General features: G+C 36.9%; 1 protein-coding gene across 1 annotated transcript in view; it reads right to left on the reverse strand.

The window, feature by feature from the left end:
* The window catches only part of cerk (ceramide kinase), a 41212-nt gene that overhangs the window by 17936 nt on the left and 3492 nt on the right, over window positions 1–19784 (reverse strand). Inside the window, exons 2-6 of the mRNA XM_041978072.1 lie at window positions 11301–11432; window positions 10164–10286; window positions 8043–8168; window positions 7375–7441; window positions 5016–5161 (exon numbers count right to left, since the gene is read on the reverse strand). Of these exons, the coding sequence (XP_041834006.1) occupies window positions 5016–5161; window positions 7375–7441; window positions 8043–8168; window positions 10164–10286; window positions 11301–11432 (594 nt within the window). The remainder of the gene's footprint in view (window positions 1–5015; window positions 5162–7374; window positions 7442–8042; window positions 8169–10163; window positions 10287–11300; window positions 11433–19784) is intronic.

Consider the following 19784-nt stretch of genomic DNA (forward strand, 5'->3'; position numbering starts at 1 on the left):
CTTCAGCCAACAAATGAAGGATAAGCGGCATCCCCGCCTGGTGAGAAATGTTGAGTTTGATATTAAATCTTTCAACTTGAGAGGTAATAAGGCTCTATCTCTCTTTCTGTGCCCTTGTGGTGTAATTTCAGACCTATCTGCCTAACTTTGATCATCTTCAAGTGGTAATATGGAGCTACTGTCACTGATAAAAGACGGGTAGGGAATAGGAGAGTGAAATGGAACCAGTGATGTTTTGAGCTCACTCAGAGAAGCGTGACAGAGGAGATCAGGCCCGTCATTCAGTGGCGAGCACACACATGTGTATGATGACGAACCCTCCTCTTGCCTTCTTTGACTTTCTATGAATATGACTTATCTGGCTTTAGCTTCCTTTCCTTCGAGGTTCATTATTGCATCTGAACACTTTGCAGTTATTCCTGACATCCCTGCAGTGGCTGTTTTCTTGCTGAGCGTAAAAGTGGTGACATTATGCCACCCTTTTATTCTTCTAAGATACTCCGCGGTTTTGGAATGGATATAACTAACTCACAGATGTTCAATGATGTTCAGCCCTCAGATGCTAAACGTTTTATAATCCTAAAGTTACTCAAGCTGAGTAGCCTGTTGGCTTATTTAGAGGACAGAACTGTCAAAAGGCATATCCTCAGCAGATCGACTCCAGTTTTTATCTGCATTTCCCACTAAAAACTATCCTTCTATTAAGGTCAGCTTGTCACTTAGATCATCTTTATCACTAGGACAACAATGGGCTCCCAATGCATTTATAAACTGTGCCCCAAAAAGGATATTTTTGCTGTTTGAATCCTCAGTACATAAATGAATTCATGCTTGTACTTGTCGCAGAATGTTACAATGACAGCACTGAAACCCTCTGAACCAGGCAAGCAGAACTAAAAGCCACATACTTGTTTTTTTCTTCAACATGGTCTATTTTAAGTGTTTTGGGGTCTACTGACTTTCTTTTTCAGACTATAAGAGCTAAAAGCAATACATTGTGAATGAGTCAAAACGATCTGTAAAATAAATCAGTACAAGACTTAAACAATGGCCCACAGCATGAGAGGATTGACAAATATCTTTCATTTTAATTAAATTATTAATCACACTAAGGTAGAGTTGATGGTGATGTTCTCTGTGATGGTAAAGTGCAGACAGAGGCCCTGTGCATGATATATCTACAGATTTATGTGTTTGTTTAAATGTTTTGGCAAATCTTGACCTAAGAAAAAAATTTCTTCAGTTTAATGTCAGAATATCTTCCATTTGTTTATATGAAACAGTGGAGCTAGCTAAGATAGTGCTGGTGCTAACAGAAGTTTTGAGATAATGTGCAATTACTCTTCAGCAATATTGTGAAATCTAGAAGTCAGAATGTGTTATGGTGTGTCCTGCTGCATTAAAACAACACTCCAACAACACTCCGTTGCCAACATGCCAACATGATTGGTTTTGGAACAGACCCAGTTGGATCTCGAGTTGGTGACATAACATTTGCAAGACGGTTCTTGTTAAAAATGTGTGAAAGAATTTTTATGTCCAGGACATCACAAAAAATGAAGGTTCATGGCTGTATGCAAAAACATACTAAGGCTTTTGAGGCACATACGTTTTTATGTCTGCTGTTGTTGCCTCTTAGCCAAAGTGTGCAAGTAAAGTTGCTAGAAACAGGCTTTTCAATAACACCATCCATGTTGACTAAAAGACAAGGGTAGATAATAATAAAATGATTACCATGATAAAGACTCAACAAACATCACTCACATTAATATACAGTGGTGCATATTTCTGAAGTGAGTAACAAAATGCATACAAATGCAACAACATGCTTATTTCGTATTGAACAAGTATGCTTTGAATGTGTGAATAAAATATTTGTACAGTTCCGAGTGTTTCCAGATTAATGTACATTTGGAGTGCTTGTACTTTTAATGCCAACACAACAGGTCCAAGGCAGATGGCTGCCCTCCCTGGGTTAAGATCTCACAGAAGTTTCTTTCTACTGAAAAAGATTTATTTTTCTCTCTGCCACTGCCAAGAGTTTGCTCAGAGGGGAATTGCTGGGTTTCTTTTTGTGAATGTGCTGAATGCTTTAAATAAAACCGAATTTTTATTGTACCTAAGAAACTGTTTGTTCATGAAGGAAAAAAAGAACTGTCATTAGGTTGACAGAAAATGCCAACTTAAGTGTGGAAGACAGCAACTGCATGTAAAATGTCAAGAGGGTGTCCTATGATGTAACACTTTCATAGTTCCATCCATCCTTATACCGCTTTTTCCCGTATGGGTTACGAGGAAGCTAGAGCCCACCCTAGCAATTAGCAGGTGAGACGGAACTAACAATTATTTAAATTCTAACCAACATGTGACATTATTGCCTCAACCAGATCAGGAAATAACTGTGTAATTGTAACATATACACCAGTGATCTCCAACCCTGGTCCTCAAGGCTATTATCCTGCAGGCATTAGGTGTTTCCCTGCTGCAACACACCTGATTCAAATTAAATGTATCTCTGAAAAGCTCTGCACAAGTCTGCTACTGTCCTGTGTCTCTACCTGAGAGGAGTATTTCAAAAGTAGATACTTCTGTTGCTCTCTTGTTGAGTGCTGCACATGACAAATGGTCATTTTGGACAACATTCAGAGAACAAGTCCGGAATGTGTAAAAATTACTTTTGTTTTATAAAATACACTTGACTTGGACTTTTGTGTCTATGCTTGAACAATATTTTCTTAAAGTAAAAATAAAGCAAGCAAAAGGTCTATTTGAAAAACTTTTAAGGAGAGGTTTGCCCTTGGCATTTTAATAATTGTACAAACTTATATCAAGATGAAAACAAGCAAAAGTACTTATAATTTCCCTTTTCACTAATAAAGTCCAATTTTAAAGAAGTTCATCCCAATGGCCTTGGGTTTTTACTGACAGCTAAATAGTGATGAGATGCTTGACCTTTATAAATTATTTTTCCCGTTCTTTGAAGGACCTTTATATATATATATATATATATATATATATATATATATATATATATATATATAAAAAAATCCGAAATCTTGCATTTTTTTTATTTGCTTTTGTAAAACAAGCGAACACACGCATAGCATGGTTGTAACTGGCTTAAGGAATCATTCACACTGTGGCCAGCCTATTTTTAAAGCCAGTCTCCTTCCAACATCACAAGATAGCATCATACTGGTCTTCATGTAGAATATTTCTATAATCTAAAAGAATTCAGGGATTTTCTAAATGTCACTCAGCCCGTTTCCATTTATATCAACTGGAGTGATTGACCCTCTGCTTTGTTACCCTCTGCTTTGTTACCATGGGGTCAGTGAATATAAAGTGCTTTAAAAATTTTTTAGAGGATAAAACTGTTGTGGTGTATTTTTCATGTATGTAGAACATCTCAAACTGAAGAACATTTCAGAAAAAATTTAAGGAAGGCTTAACTTTTAATCACTATAAAACCTGGTAACTTTAATTTAATCATTTCACACCATAGACACATAAATGGTAGCTGGAGAACTTGATCACAGGGGATTTGTGATAGATTGCTCTTGTGAACTTGGTGCATTCAGCTAAGGGTTATATCACTTATGTAGGCAGATATGGATCAAAAAAGTGGAGGCAGGGATTTTTCTCCTGAGAATATAGTTAAATTGTGTCTTTAAGGCAAATTATAATATGTCAGGTAAGGATCACATTATGCTTAACAAAGGCTGCTGCTGGAGGAAAGAGGCGTTTGATATTTCTTCTTGCTTAAATAAATGTCAATGCAAGGTTATCGCTGTAAAAAGAAGACCTTGGTGTTGAATCTTAGAGAAGCAGAAGCTGATTCACCAAAGGCAAGAAAAATTCCTGGAGCAATGTAATAAGTAAATAATTTTAACTTTGTGTTTATAGTTAATATCCATATATATGTTATGTATATTGTATTATTTAAATCCATTTACAATAAGTACGGAAACATTTTTTGTCTTTTATTAGTGGTGTTGACTGAGCTGCTCTAGAGTTTGCATTTTTGTCAATATTTGCATTTATTCAGAATTAATGGAACTTTGATATTATAATTTAGTTAAAACTCTTCACAGAGAAGTTTAACAGTTTGGGAGAAGTACTTACTTCATTTCTTGTGAAAAGTGAAATTAGAAGACTGATCTACATCTATCTTTTAAACAAATCTACAGCTTGCAGACAGCTAAGCTAGCATCTAGCTTTGTATAAATTACTAATAAGAGGCAATGAATTACAAATAAACCACAAATTTCCATTATATTTAACATTAACTCAGATTCAACAAATATTTTTAATTTATGTGTTTTATGGACACTGATTTGAGCTCTTTAACTTTTGGATATTCAAGCTAGGATTTCCAAGCTAGCTAGCCAAAGCCTCCATAAGTTCTACTGCAGACAGGTTCTGAAATCATTATATATTTATATTTATATATTCTGGATATTATTACCTGAATCATTCTTCTGGTGCCATTTTATGCATGATAATGTTTAATTCAACATTTAGTGATTTCAAAACACTACATAATGATACACAATGATATGTTGTGTATCGCAATAAAGGTGGAAAAATGTTGCAATATTAGTTGCTGGCCATATCATCCACCTCTACTCTGCTTTAAGTAAGATTTTTGATAAAAAAAAAAAAGCCCGCCATCATAAAAAAAGTAAAAGCATTTTTTTTTAAAACACTAACAATGTGTCGGCCACTGCCAGTTTTAAGCTAACAAAGAACATATTAAATAGGATAAGTAGATTCGGTCAGAATAGAACATTTTTCATAATTTATCATCTGTCTGTGAGCAAAACCTAAACTGATTTTCTCTTCAAAAGCCTCTTTCAAATATGGCTCCAACAATGTCATTATGTCTTAAAGCTTTTTGAAGAAATAAGAACAGAAACTATATACATTACATCACCATTAACCATAAAAAACTACTAACAAAGATTTCTCCAAACTCAAGAAACGTGTTAATTTAAAATGACACTAAATCCCACCTGCAGGAATGATGCCTATGCGAAGAGAGCATGGCACCAGCTCAGCATCTGGTTGGTTCTGGTCTACATTGTGGTCAGTTTGTGTCCTTGTAACCAACCCATGTAGGATCTCACTGAACATCCCATCTCCACCCACACACACCACCCTGGAAAGACAGGAAATCAACAAATTACACCTGCTGTGAGTTTTCAGATTTGTTCCTGAAGATAGTTGATGGCTAGTCCCCTGGCTGGCTGTCATGATAAGCTGAGTTACATATGCATGTGCTTGCAGTAAAGAACAAAATTATTTAAAAAAAAATAACTACAAAGCAAGGAAACCTTGACAATAATGACACATTGTAGATGTAAAACCATACAATAAATAAGAAAATCATGCTGTGTCACCATTAAGCATTACAGCTTCTTAGGTCTAACTCAAAGCCAATAAAAATGGATCTATAAATTCTATGAGCTGCAAACTAAAAGCATAATGGAACCCAATCCTGCTTCTGGTGTAGCAAATATCTAATGAATAGGAAACAAAAGAGCACTCAGCAGAAAGAAAGAAAAAAGAAAAAGCCCTTAAAGTTTGCCTTTACCCTTGCACTACTGCCATGTCACATAATTTAAAATCAGAGGTAAAAACATAACTTTGATTTATGTAAGTAGTTTTTTAGATTTTGATGCATTGTAATAATGTAAGGGACTGCAGGAGAGCAGAGGGAGCTATATAAGACCAAAATTATTATGACATGTAGATATTTCAGTACTCCAGCAAAAACTAATTTTACTTGTAAATATTAAGCTTAGTGTTTTCATGTTGAGATATTTTAGTTTTCTATTACTGTGTGATCGACAGCCATAGAAAACCACAAAAAAAGTCTTAATAAAACCTAGAGAAACCACTTTAGAGGTTACAAGAAAATCTGGATTATTGGCTCTGTGTGTTGACTAATAATTCTGAAAACAGAGCATTTCCTAAGATTATTTTTCCCTCAAATATGTAAAAAAAACATTAAATCTGACTACCATCAGACTCCAGAGTGAACAGTCCCTGAAGTGAGAGAAAAAGATGTGGCATCACCAGCAGATGCTTACAGAAGCAAATATGCATGCAGCAGATGAGTGTGAGTGTTTTCATTTTGAAATTGTTGTGGAATCAAAGCCAACAAAATTATGCTATAATATTTTTTTGTCCATTTTTTTTACATTACATTACAAACATCAGATATATATCTGATTTAGTAGCACATAAGTAAACTGGGTTTGATCTGAAAAAGTCAGATTTGTGCTGTTCAGACTGTAAATAAAAAAACAGATATGGGACACAAATACACAAAAAAGTCAGATTTGTCTGTGGTGTGAAAATTGCTTAAATGTCATCAGGCCTGATGTTGATTCTGTGTAATATCATAAAAAATAATGCAGTTAAGCTGGTAGAAATGACATTTGCAATGCTTAGCTATGTCAAACTTTTAATGGCTAACTTACAACAACATCACAAAGCATCCTATAAAAATCCAGTGATGATGTTGGATAGCTCAGTTGGCAGCATCAGAGTTTGATTCCCTCAGGGGACAAATATTAACACCTTCCAGTTGGGTCCTTAGGCAAGACCCTTAACGTTACTGCCTAACCAAGTCGCGTTGGATAGAAGTGTCTGCTAAATGACGGTAATGTAATGTTAAACACTATTTCACTTAGTTAGTCTGAGCTCTGTGTTTGATGGTTCTATGCAGGTTGCAGAAAAAACTACTTCAGTTGTAGTGCACTTTCAAATCCAACTAATTCAGGTCCTTTTTTAAAAAGTGACATTGAGGGTCTGGGGTATTCATTGAGCAATGGGGGATAATGCATCTTTAAGCCAGAAATTGAACCAGGACTGGCTGAGCTGAGGAGCCGCAACCTCATCTGTATGCGCCTGCTCTACTTTGAGGGCTAAATGCAGGCCCCAAGATGCACTTGGATTGCGAGACCTCATTGAATTCTGATGCGCACAATACAGACAAGCTATGTAGTTTCTAAGAACACAAATCTTAGCATGTAGCATGTGAAAATGACTGGAATAAAAAGCCAGCTAACAAAGCACAATTAAAACCACAAAAAAAAGTTTTTAAAAATCATAAAGTATAAAACTCCATGTTGCTAAAGCCTACTTCTTGGGCTCTGTAATTGTTGGACAAGACTCACAAAGGTTATTTACATTAAGAAGGAAAGTTATTTAGACTTAGGGGGTTACATACAGTATTACAGCTCAACAGAGCTTCACTGAGCCACTGAACAGCTTTACTAAAGTATGAACCGACCAACAAAATATTATAGGAAAGAGGGAGTGTTAAAAGGTTGAAAGTGGCTGTAACCTTGCTGAGGTACTCACCCATCATAATTGTCTATATTAGCTTCCATTTTCAAGTGGTCTCTGGCATGATTGGCATGTTCAGTAACTGTGGAAACCAATTACATGGCAAGCATTAGATCAACTACAATAAAAAGGAAAACATACACAAAAAAATAACTGGACTGTGGTTGAACTGGGAGAACAAACACAGTATTAAAGTCCTTTAGAAAAGCAAGACAAGGGAAAGAATGTTTTTTCCCCAAAGCCAACACACAACAGTTATTCCAGCTAGTGTATACTAGCAAACAAAATGAACCCCCAGACTGAAAAAATAAATGCAATATTTTAACAGTAAATGTGTTTACCAGGTCTGTAATAGCAACACAAATACAACCCTGCAATTCATAGCAGCTTTAGGAAGCCCAGAGTGAATAGTTTTCACTCTGATGGACCATCAATACCCCAGACTATGTGTAGCTGTAGCAAACACTTATTGAATAATAGATGTGTTTGGATACCCAAGCTTATCAAGTATCAGAGGTTCCATTAAGGTGGTGGCATGATTAATGGCACCATAAATAAAATCATATCCTCGCAAGCCTCTTCAGTCCCTCTGAGAAGGCACGATGGCAGCAGAGATCTATATGTTGGCCTTCAAGGCTCATTTTTTATTTAAATGTTGTGGAATACTACTGATAAGGACCCACCAATTACATCGGTGAAGATGCCAGCTTGCCGAAACACTGGGGCCACCTTCTGCTCGTAAATATGCTTCCCGCGCCGCTTCCCCCCGTATGGATTGATGTACACCAGCAGGCTCTTTGGTCGGCTGGCTGCAAAGTGAACGATGGTCATTAAATATGTGTTTACTTTTTCTTTTTTTCCCCCCCTTTTTAAACAAATGTGTAATCGACAACAGTTAGATGAAGTTTTCATTAAGTAGAAACTTTTAAAAATGCACAGCCAACTTGATTGGTTCCCAAAACATGTCGCTTGAAAAATAAATGGTGTGTCCAATGACTGTAGGAGGAGGTTGAGGCAATAGAAGTACTGCATCATTTGGTGATAAACCAACAGAGTGCTGCGATGGAGAATACTAAATGGCTTGTTTATTGCTGTTGTGGAAGACTGCGCTCCAGACAAACTGAGATCCAGCAGTTCCTCAAACTGTAAATGAACAGATTGGGATCAAGTGTTAAATGAGCACAAAGAAAAATAGGGCTCCATAATGTTTGGCAATAAGACAAAAGTTCCATTAGATTACATAAATTGATTGTCAATTGTTGATGTAAAGGTTTATTGCAGAGAAGACTTACACTATTAAAGATACACAGACTTCATCTTCTCAATGAATGAGGTTAATTTTCTGGGATTGATTCATCCTGCCAAGCTAAATGGAACCAAGAGGACCGTTTCAAATGGTTTAAACCCACCTTCCACTCTTATTTCCACATTTGACACAGTAAATCCTGTACAACCTAACCACATGGCCGCTTAATAGTGGTTCACCAGTAATAACTGATAGCGTTACATCTTCATGACTATTTAATTTGTAAACATGTACACAGATGGGCAAGTTCCTCAGAGCACATTTAGACAATAAAATGGACTGAAATGATAATACAATGTCCTGTTTAGCTGCATGTCCAAGTCTCTATACTAAATCTCTACTAATGCTTTTTGTTTGCTGTTCTTTATGTTTCATTAAACTGGATCTATGGTGTCTGTGTAAATGTCCTAGGACGTGCTGTTTACAAGACAAATACAGAAGATGACCTCTTTCTAGGTGCACCTGTGGACTATCCCGAGGAAAGTGTGGATGAAATACTTCTAACAAAATAAACTGGTTTCTATGGACAATATACTATATTTTTGCAGTGTTTTTATTAAATATGCAGCACTTTTTTAAACCTTATTTAGGTTCTATAAAGAGCTTTACAATGTGTTTCTCATTCACCTTTTCATTCACTTTCATGGTGCCTCCTATTATATAAATGTGTAACTACCCACAAGTGAACCATTGCCCCAATTCATTATCTGTTGTATAACTTAATAGCTTTACTACATTTAGTTACTAAACACATTGTAAATGTAACCTTTTGACACAAAAATAACTAAAAACATTGTCATGAGATGATATTAATGCCCAGCAATATACAAATAGTCCTTAGGTTTAGGATTACGTTCAAGTTTAAATTTAGGTTTTAGGGTTAGGGCACAGCCTAATTTGAATGGTTGTAGACTCTAGGTTCTCAGGTGGTACTGCATTAAAACCAGACATGTATGGACTCACAATCACTTCTGAAAGCCATTATTAGTGAACATTGCAGATAGCTGCAGTCACAAATGTGAATTAAAACGCTGACGTGGAAAGGAAATAACCATTTTACCAGGTTCAGTAATCATGCTACAATCTCTGGCTTCAAAGTTGATTTATGCAAGTCAGTGTAAAACCACTTTATATCAGCTCTCTAAAAAGCTAAACTGACCTGCCTGTAGTCTGGATCTGGATCTATCATCCACCGAAAGAATAAATTTAAAAACCTTAAAAAAACCAACAACCTCTCAGTTTAAACATACAAGACAATGTATTAAAATGTGTACTTTTTTAAACTAGCAACTAACTTATTTAGCAATAACTGTTGGATTATTTTAGGATTTTCTTTTCACTGTTTGTCATTACAAGTTTGAAAAAAAAAAACATTTTAAATTTCAAGTCTAAATGTTTAGCATTTAATGTTCAAACATTTCTAAAATATTACTTAGAAAGCTAGGGATCTGATTACGTTCATCATATATGATAAAGAACATCATTAGAGAACACATACTGAGTAATGAAAGCTGCTCATTTGTAACTTGGATCCACTGCTCACAGAGTTCCTGGCTGGAACAGAGAAAGGTGACATCACTACACCGCCACCGGTGTCGCCTGGTCCTCCTCACATAGGAAACTGTAAAAAGACAAAATAAAGCACTCTAACCACTTAGCCCCACATAGCTCATAGCTTTTCCACAAATAGCAGATTGTCTGCAGTGAGAAGATATTATCAAAACCAGAGAATTCCTTATCTGGTGATAACAGCATCAGGTCTGAATAAAGCTGCTGATAATGTCTTCCAATCATATCATGAGGTAATGTGCAACCCATAATCTAAAAGTACCTTCTGAGATAGGAATCACTGGAGTCTATGATAGTTTGTGACCTACAGATTGGTGATGATTCTTTTGGTCTTTCAGTCAATTTAACTGTTCTCATCTGCTATTTTCAGTGCTTTCCTGTCTTTCTACAACACTGAAAACTAACCCTGGTTTTATTTTTACCGCTTTGGTCAATCAGATATGTGAATGTGTAGGAAATGAGCAGGAAGTCAGTTAAACTTTGACAGCAGATTCACTCACTAAGCTCACTCATATGATCACTACATTTTTTTCATAGAGGGGGTTCAGTCCAAATTACTTAGAGTATCGTCATGTTTCCACTGCGGTGGGCAGAGAGACAGTCAGTAAGGAAGTAAAATGGAAAAGTTTACATAATCAGAATATAAGTGATGGGACACCCCTCTGAAGAACAGTTTCCACAGACCGAGGCAAACATAATTTACTCTAATGCCAGTAAACACATCAGTGAGCTAAGTTTTAACAATTGCCTGTGACAAATCATGTAAATCCGATCTTGTTTGGATTTAATTTAATAGTTCAAAGTCGAACATTAACCCCAATGTCACTGGCATGCTAAACTGTGAGGGACTGCATTTTTTTATAACTTTGGAGCAGACTGCATTTGTGTCAGACATGACTGGTGGAGCAAAACACACAGGCTTGGCACACATACCAAAAAATGTTACTGTGATATGGTATTTAAACAAAAGATGCAACATCTATTTCTCAAAAAGACAATCTAGCAATTCAAGCATGTATTCTCAAACTTGTAGTGTACAGTAGGATATAAAGGTTTAATTTTGTACCTGTGAATGCACAGGGATACAGCTGGGAGAGGTGGTTTGTCTTTTTCTGATGCCTCCTGGTCTGTGTGTCGTCCTCATCTTCTGTCTTGCGTACAGCCACTATTTCACACACTTGAACGGTATGGCTGTGTGCTGGAAGAACAATGAGTAAATTATTTACTTGCATGGACTGCACAGTGACCACAGTTGGAGGACATAATTTGTTGGCAGTTAAAATGATATAAGTTGCAGTAAATGATCTGTATTTCTTTGTATTAAAATGCCACCAATTACACAACTCCGCAGTGTCCTATAAAGCATCAAATCTGCTGTCTATAATTTTCTGCTAATCACTTTGACTACGTTGCTTTAACTGCCTCTATTTCCAAATGTTACAAGCAACTGCTTTGGTGAGTTAGCTCTGATTATTCCTGTGTGTGCTTCTGTCCTACACCTATAATGACTAAAGTGAACAGCTGGTTAAGAAAGTGAAGCATTTAGCTGCTGAAGAAGCAGATATTTCCCTGCGGAGCTGGGATTGAAATAACAGTTGTGAAATGAATGTTAGCAGCTACATGCACACGTCCCAGTGAATGCTAATGTTAATCTGTTGTTGTAAAAAGGTTTGCTAACATGTAAAGGCTTTACATAAAGATGGTAACTATTGTCTAAAGTGAAGCCAGTGTGTTTGTCCCTTAAAGCGCTATGTTATGACAGAATTGCATGGAGAAGCTCTAAAACATTTCTGGTTCCAAAACAATGACCATTCAAAAGCACAAATGTCCTTCATGAAACACTAAATATGTTTTATGTTCATATTAGTGTGCTAGTGGTCATTCTAATAATAATTATGTTATAAAGTATCTATCATAGTACAAAATCAGCAAGTTTAGGGTGTAAGGGTGGCTTAACTGACATTTAGACTCATTAAAAAGCCATTCAGAGTTGACATTGTTTTTGTTTTGCTTTTTGTTTAAGGGGAATTTATTTAATTATTATTAATATTATTTGACATTTTAGCATTCTAAAGCACACTGCATGCATCTCAGGTTTTTATCAGGGGTAAACATTCTGATTAAGCTAATGCTAGCATTAGCTGATAACATTTAAGCTACATTATTTCACTCTTACACATAGTCATTTCTGGCTCATGATAACTAAGATGGAAGCAATGAAATGCCAAGTAGTACTCCAAAACAATATCATCCATTTATTTAACATAATCTGATGTCAAGGTGGCTACAATAATCTTTATAGATAGTTTTGCTAACTTGTTAGTGCACATGCAACCATAGATCAGTGTGTTCTCCATCAGTTTTGCTGCCAAAAAGTAAGCAAAAATTAGTAAAATGTGAGCGTCCTTTTAAATCTTTGTCCATTCATGTATAAAGGCATGGGATGTTAAAATAAACTCAGAATGGCAGCTTCCTTTCATAAAGAGTGAATTCAATAGCAAGGTCTAATCCCAAGTGAGCTTGTGAGTGTTTATAGGAATTGCTTCTTTTTGTTCATATTTCCCACAGGAACATGATTCACTCTGCTTGTTTAAAAAGACTTTGGGATGAAAATGTTGCAGCGTTTGAATAGTTTGGTCATCAGTACTTGCTGGGCTCAGTGTGACATGGTACCTCCTGGTAGTGATTAGAGGTAGGTCAGCTGGCTTTAGGAGCTACTACAAAGAATTTAAATCCGTGCTAATTCCTTGAAAGGCAGCTTATTGGTGGGATGGGGATGTCCATGGGGAAATATGTCATTTCCTAATTGTTAGTGGCAGATAAAGTCTAGCATAAAAAGAACATGGATCATCAAAAACTAAAAATTGCTTCATATTCTCAACTAGATCTGACCAGGAATTTCCTTTGACTCATTGCTATCTAAATCTATAAATCCCATTTTACAATAAATAAATACACACAGAACAAACTTTAAAGTGCATTTTTGTACAAAAAGAAAGCTTACTATGAGTTTAACCAATCTCTTCAGCTGGATCCCATACAGACGTTTTTCAGCTGGTAAATGGATGGTAGGGAGGCATGACATATTATTCCTCTCCAGGGATTGTGAGAGAATAGGGTTTCATTTCTTTCTAAAATAAACAGGATACGCCATTCAGGCATGAGTAACTTTATGGCTATCGATATTCATATTTTGACAAATAGGAAGAAGACTTATGGGTATGTGGGTAATGGCTTTATTCCAGTAAACAGGGGGAAGAAATAAAGAATGAAGATCTTTAATTGTACAATTTGAAAAATATCATCAATTCTCTCCCAAACTGATTGTTGGAGTTAAAGTAGAATATATAATGGACTATGGTAAATTACTATAATTTTAAAGAAGTAGATGAGCACACAAGGAGGCTTTCTAGCTTTAAGTTCAAATCCAATTGTGATTCCTGAATGCAGAGTCCAAATGTGGCATTTGTTAACAATGGCAATGTCAAAAGTGAAAAGTTTAATGGTACCAGGGGTGGCATTTCTATTCCTTTCACTAAATTTAATCACTTTACCACACATTTGTTAAAACTAACTTATTTTTTGATGACTAGTGGCTTATGACCTGATTCCTCTGAACCAGTTCTCAAGACCTTCTTGAGACTTTAATTTCATTTTAAAGCGAGAAATCATTCTAAATTTAATGTTGTCATATCAATATGTTATTATTTCAATGTCTTTACTATCACATTTTAAAGACAATTTGCAATAAGGCTGAACAATAAAGATGCAATATCATGTACACTGTGATGAAGACATGACTTATAGTATATAAACACATATATCTCTGTAATCTCAGGTGGAATAATGAGGATTGCATGGCAAATCTGCACCTATGCATGCACAATGAGCTTTTTCCACTGCAGAGTAAGTTACTTTAGTAAAAACACTGAGAAAGAAGAATTAGTCACTGCAAATCATCTTTAATTATCTTTAAATATCAGCTCAATGAGGACGTTTATTTCTTCTGCTGTTGATTTAAGTGTGTTCTCCTTGGATGTACGTGTAGTTGTGGAAAGCAAAGCCCTGCAGTGAAAACGCTTTGCACTTATTTCTCTTGTGCAGCATGTTACACTGATAACACTTATCACCAAGCTGTACTGACAGGGTGTTTTAAAGACGCTGTTCAAACATTTTAAAAAATTGCTTCATGCAAGTGTACATAGATAAGCAAAAGTAGATTATGACTGGTAAAAGGCTGCATGTTGATAGTGACAGCGTGAAGTCAGGAGTTAACAGTTGAAGGATTTAGATAATCGATCATACAATTTCAGATTTTCTTACATATTCAAACTTGTTCTCGATTTTGCTAAAACACTCAGAGGAATACATCTGAATATCTAGCATCTTTTGCTTTTATATGTTATGTTAAGCTGTTGCAAATCCCTAAATATGAAAAATGTATAAAATCTTACAACCTAATAAGCAAATGTACTGCTATCAAAGACAAAAACACATTACTGAATGCATCAGAAGAAGCAATGCTGAATTTTTTCTTTCTTTCTTTGGCAATTTGGTCAGACGAAACCTCAACAAGTCAGTTCAATGTGTTGGGGAAGAAAGTGCAAACAATAGCTGACATTCCCGCATTCTTACACTGCTCCAATAACCCTGCCACACACTCTGAGAGGCATAAACACCTAATCCCATCACCACGCACACACAGAACAGAGACCCACACACAAACTCCCTACTTTTTAGACCAGTGCAGTCCCTAAGCTACATGCTAAGCCCTCGGCTGTACAAGGCAGATCCTCTCTGCTCTGCTCTGACATACTTTTCTTTGTGCTTGAAAAGGATCTTAGTACTGGTTGTGAGCCAGTGTATGCTGCCTATTCATACCACAGGGCTCAGTGTGTTACTGCGAACCCAAGAGGCCTGTTATCTGAAAAAAAGTCAGCTTTTCAGGAACTGAGGGAAAAGGTTTTATTTTCAACTGTCTGGAACTTGTTCTGTATGTGGCGGCGAGCATTTTAATGTTGTTTTGTTGCTGCAAAACAGTGCTGATACCTGAGAACTCTGATAGGGAAGGCTAGTGTCATTTAGAGTATTATGATGTCTTGCTCCAGTTACTGCATTTCTGGAGTTGAGAACAAATGAGTTGCACATTTTGGGTTTAGAATAGTCTGACACAGAATTTAAAGGAGCAACTCTTTTTACCATACACTGAAAATATGATGTAACTACGATACACTATATTTAATGAGGTTTTTGTCACATTTCATATATATATACATATATATATATATGTATATATATATATACACTATGTATGAATCACTTTAGCCTAGTTTTGAATGACTGCATGTAATGTTTCAAAAACTGAACTCATTCTATTTTGTTAGCAGCTTTTCTGGGGAGCTTTAATAGTCAGATATTTATATTTGTTGAAAGATAAGTTGTCAATGTCTTAGACATTCTTTAGATAGCTGTGCATATTTAGACTTCTTTTTTAATTTATTAAATTTTTTTTACATAATTTCATTATTATTTTCACACTTAGAGACAGTTTGTGGTCATGTTCTCTAGATGGAACGGTGGACTGTGTTCAAAGGTTTTCCAAGCTCATTGGCTACATTAATTAAGGTGGTGTGACATTTCATATGCAGCATTGCCTGAGGTCTCAAGGTTGCACACATTCGACAGTGCTTTTAGTGCTTCCTAACTTTTTGGGGGGCTACTTATGTGTTGAAATGTGTTTCTCTTCTGCCTGCATTTACTTCTTTGACAAAGCTGGTCTTAAGGTCAGAAATAAATGGAAGTGCAAACTGACTAACTCTTATTTTTTCACTGACATCATTGAGAACAATGATTCAGGTATCAATTCAGTCTCCTCAAAAGTGGCTCAAGTTTACTGCCATGGGAACTGGGTCACGCTCTAACATGCAGTCATGTGAAACCAGGATGCAGAGAAACAAACGATGGCTCACTAACCCTGCCATGTGTAACTCTGGACCTCAGATTCTGGCAATGGCATTGAGTGGCTTTGCCCTGAGTGTGAACATAATCTTTAGCTCTGGCACTGTTTGTACCTTTCCATACTGAGCCAGAAAAATCCAAATCCTCAGGGATCAGGGTGCCACTGGTTTCTACTGAAACCACATGAGAAGGATTAACATCGGAAATGCAAAGGGGGGTTTTTCCTGCAGGGCCAGTCTCAGTTTGCATATTTTTGCTTAATGCACAACACTGGTTGCCAACCTTTTCAAGTTGGGATATTTGTAATAGGTTGCATCCATTTACCCAGTAGTACATACTGTATGTCAGTCACACTTCTGGGAAATCAATCTGTCCAGTTAGGAAGTAATATTGATTGTGAATCATTTTCACCTGCTCTTGTACAAGTGTAACAGACAACAGGTGGACGTCAGAGGCAGTTAGCAAGACAACCCCTATAAAGGAATGGTCCTGCAGGTGTTGGCCACAGACCATTCCTCTGTCTTCATCCTTTTTGGCTGATTTTTGGTCACTTTTGCATTTTGCCAGTGTCCTCGCCACTAGAGGTAACATGAGGTGGTGTCTGCAACCCAAAGAAGTTGCTCAGGTAGTGCAGCTCATCCAGGATGGCACATCATGTGTCACAGTATGACAAAGACATCGATGCTATGGACTGGCCTGGCTGCTCCCTAGATCTAAATCCAACTGAACACCTCTGGGATATCATGCCTCATTCCATCCACTGCTGCCACGTTGCACCGCATACTGTCCAGGGATCGACTGATGCCCTGATTCAGGTCTTGGAGGAGAACATCTGTCGTCTCAGCAGGAGCTTGCATTGTCTTGACGAATTTCCACAGAAGTTAGGTCAGCCTATGATCTGATTTTGCACAAATTATTTTAAGTATGTCTGAATCCAGACCTCCATGATTTACACACATACATGTGGGGAGCTTGCATGTGACAGTCTTAAATGGTGGGCGCATTTCTTTAAATAGTAGCCTTTCCACTTAACCGTTAACTAGAAATGATGCATTTTGCCACTGGTCTATAGTTGATAATTATTTCTGAGAATAATGGAACAAAGAAATGTTTTGTGCTGATGTAAAGGTGTTTAGGAGGTCAGTCAGATTCAGCTGTTTAGGCAGAAATCCTACCCTGTAATTTAAGAGCATGGCTTTGAAAGGGAGCTGTTGTTCATTCTGGGAGACACAAAAACTCGGGAAAAAGTAGAGCAGATCTTTGCCTTTTGGTGTACAAAAGCTTGAAGCCTTGTGTGAATCCTGCACAGTGGAAGAGGCCTATTAGTCCTGACCTAGATGTTTCCAAGATGCAATGTTGCTGTAATTCACTGACAAAATCTACATGTGAATTTTTATTTACAAGGGCTTGATTCATTATACATGAAAGTACACAGAACATATTTAGGTTCTGTGTCAGTACCACAGGCAGGAGGTAGGTGGGTGAATCAAATGAAGATATTATCTAATAAACAAACAAAGGATTATGCCAAGGCATGATTATCAAAGTAATAAGTTCAAACATGAAACTGAATTGAAAACAGATGAATAATTGACTGGCCGATAAGTCTATCAGAATCGGATAACAACATGAAAAAAGCAACAACAAGGACTACAATGGACTGGCAGGCAACAAAGAAACCAGGCATATTATATATTGGGAGATTAAAAAGGCACAAGTGAGGCTATCATTAACAGAAGTCCAGGAAGGAAACACTACTCAGTGCATAAAGAGATGAAGTCTACAAAATGGAAGAAGATTAATACTGAGGAGACAGCCAAACTAAAAAGCAGAGAACAGACTGAGGAAATGACATGACATCTACAACATATAAGAAATCTGAAAGGAACTAAACCAAACAGAACCAAAAACTAGCAGACAATGACATTCTGAACTGTTGTCTAGACAAGGCTAAACATTTGTAGTGAATCATAAAGACCCCTTCTCACAAACATGTTATTGATTAAACAGTTAATCAAGAAAATAATGGGCAGATTAATCAATAATGAAAATAACAGTTAACAGCCCCGCAATACAGCAAATTAATGATGACAGTTTCAGGTACTCTTTAAGGCCAGATCTGACAAGACTGCTTGCTAATGATAGAATTTGAACTTGCTGCAAACCTGGTTCAGTAAAGAATGGCTGTTTCAGAAAGCAGCATGGCCTTTACACGGGTCTTTCACAGTTGGAAAGAGTCATGGTTCACTACTTTGTGACAAGCTGTCAGAAAATTGATTGCAATGAACTTTAGTCCTTCAGCATCTACAGAGAACAATATTGTGACCAAAAGCCCTGTTAGATAAGCATGACCTTAGAGCCATAAGGCAGCTCTGTATAAGAAACCGTTATGCCACAATCAGAGTAAAGTTTGCATTACATTCAAAGAATTTCCCAACTTTTTTGGAGCTGGATTTAGCATCTTTTTGTTGTTTGAACAACTACTTGTGTCTGTACTAATGTATTTGCTGAAAGTATTTTGGCCTTTACCCTGCTCATCCTGTTTTTTCCTAAAATAGGATGGCATCCCATCTGACAGGATTCCACTGATGATGCAGCTTTCCTACATGGTGTTTCATATCGGTATAAGATCTGAATTCCTTTTCACACCCTTGGGTGTGTAAGTGACCCAACACCAGACGTTCTCTCATCAGCTTAAAAACAAAACAATGATGTACGTGATAGATTTAGCTCAGCTGCGCTGACTTTGATCTAAACACAGGACTGGTAATATATTCGCTTGTATGCAGCAGAGATTTAGTGTCTGTGCTTGTGCATATGATATTTCTGACAACACAGCGCCTGGCCTCACCTTCTTTCAGTCCTCTGACAACAACAGGCTGTCATCATATTCATATTCTGCTGATGTTCTCTACACCCCTCCCTGTACACAGTGGATCAGTTTGTAATCCTTTTATTGTTACTGTGGTTTGGCACTAACAACGTGTAAGAGGACAAGCTGCTGCAAGCTTGAGGAAAGGCTTGCAATGTTCATAAGGGATCTCACAACATTTAAGTTGTCTTTATGTCACTTCTGTTCTCTTTTTCCATATTGCACTCCAAATAGCATGAGCATGACTGATGAGATAGGTTTTAACTGAAGGTGAGAAACTGATAAACCAGCTTACATAGGTGAAAAAGAAATGCTAAGCTTTAACAAAAGCTTGCAGCCGCAGTGGGTGTTGGAGAGCTACATTATAAAACCATAGCATCATGCAGATGTAATTAGTTTTAAAGGTCCAAATCTTTACTCCTATTACCCAAGCTCAGGTAAATAACGGCAATCAATGGAACAAAACATCCTTTAATGCTGCCAGTGATGCAGTATAAACCTGTACATTTACCCGATATCCAGCTGTCGTTTTCTGGCAGCGTTTATTTCTCTGCATCACCCGTCCTCCCTCTGCAGCTGCCTCTCAGCACACAGACAGGCCTGTGCATTGAGCATCAGCCTTAGATTACAAAGCACAGATCTGACTGGGTACACATGGCAGTGAGCTGTCAAACAAGACATGTGGATTTCTCCTAGGCACAATGGTGTTTGTTGAGCCAA

This window comes from Melanotaenia boesemani, chromosome 23, assembly GCF_017639745.1.
Source record: "Melanotaenia boesemani isolate fMelBoe1 chromosome 23, fMelBoe1.pri, whole genome shotgun sequence".
NCBI lineage: Eukaryota > Metazoa > Chordata > Actinopteri > Atheriniformes > Melanotaeniidae > Melanotaenia > Melanotaenia boesemani.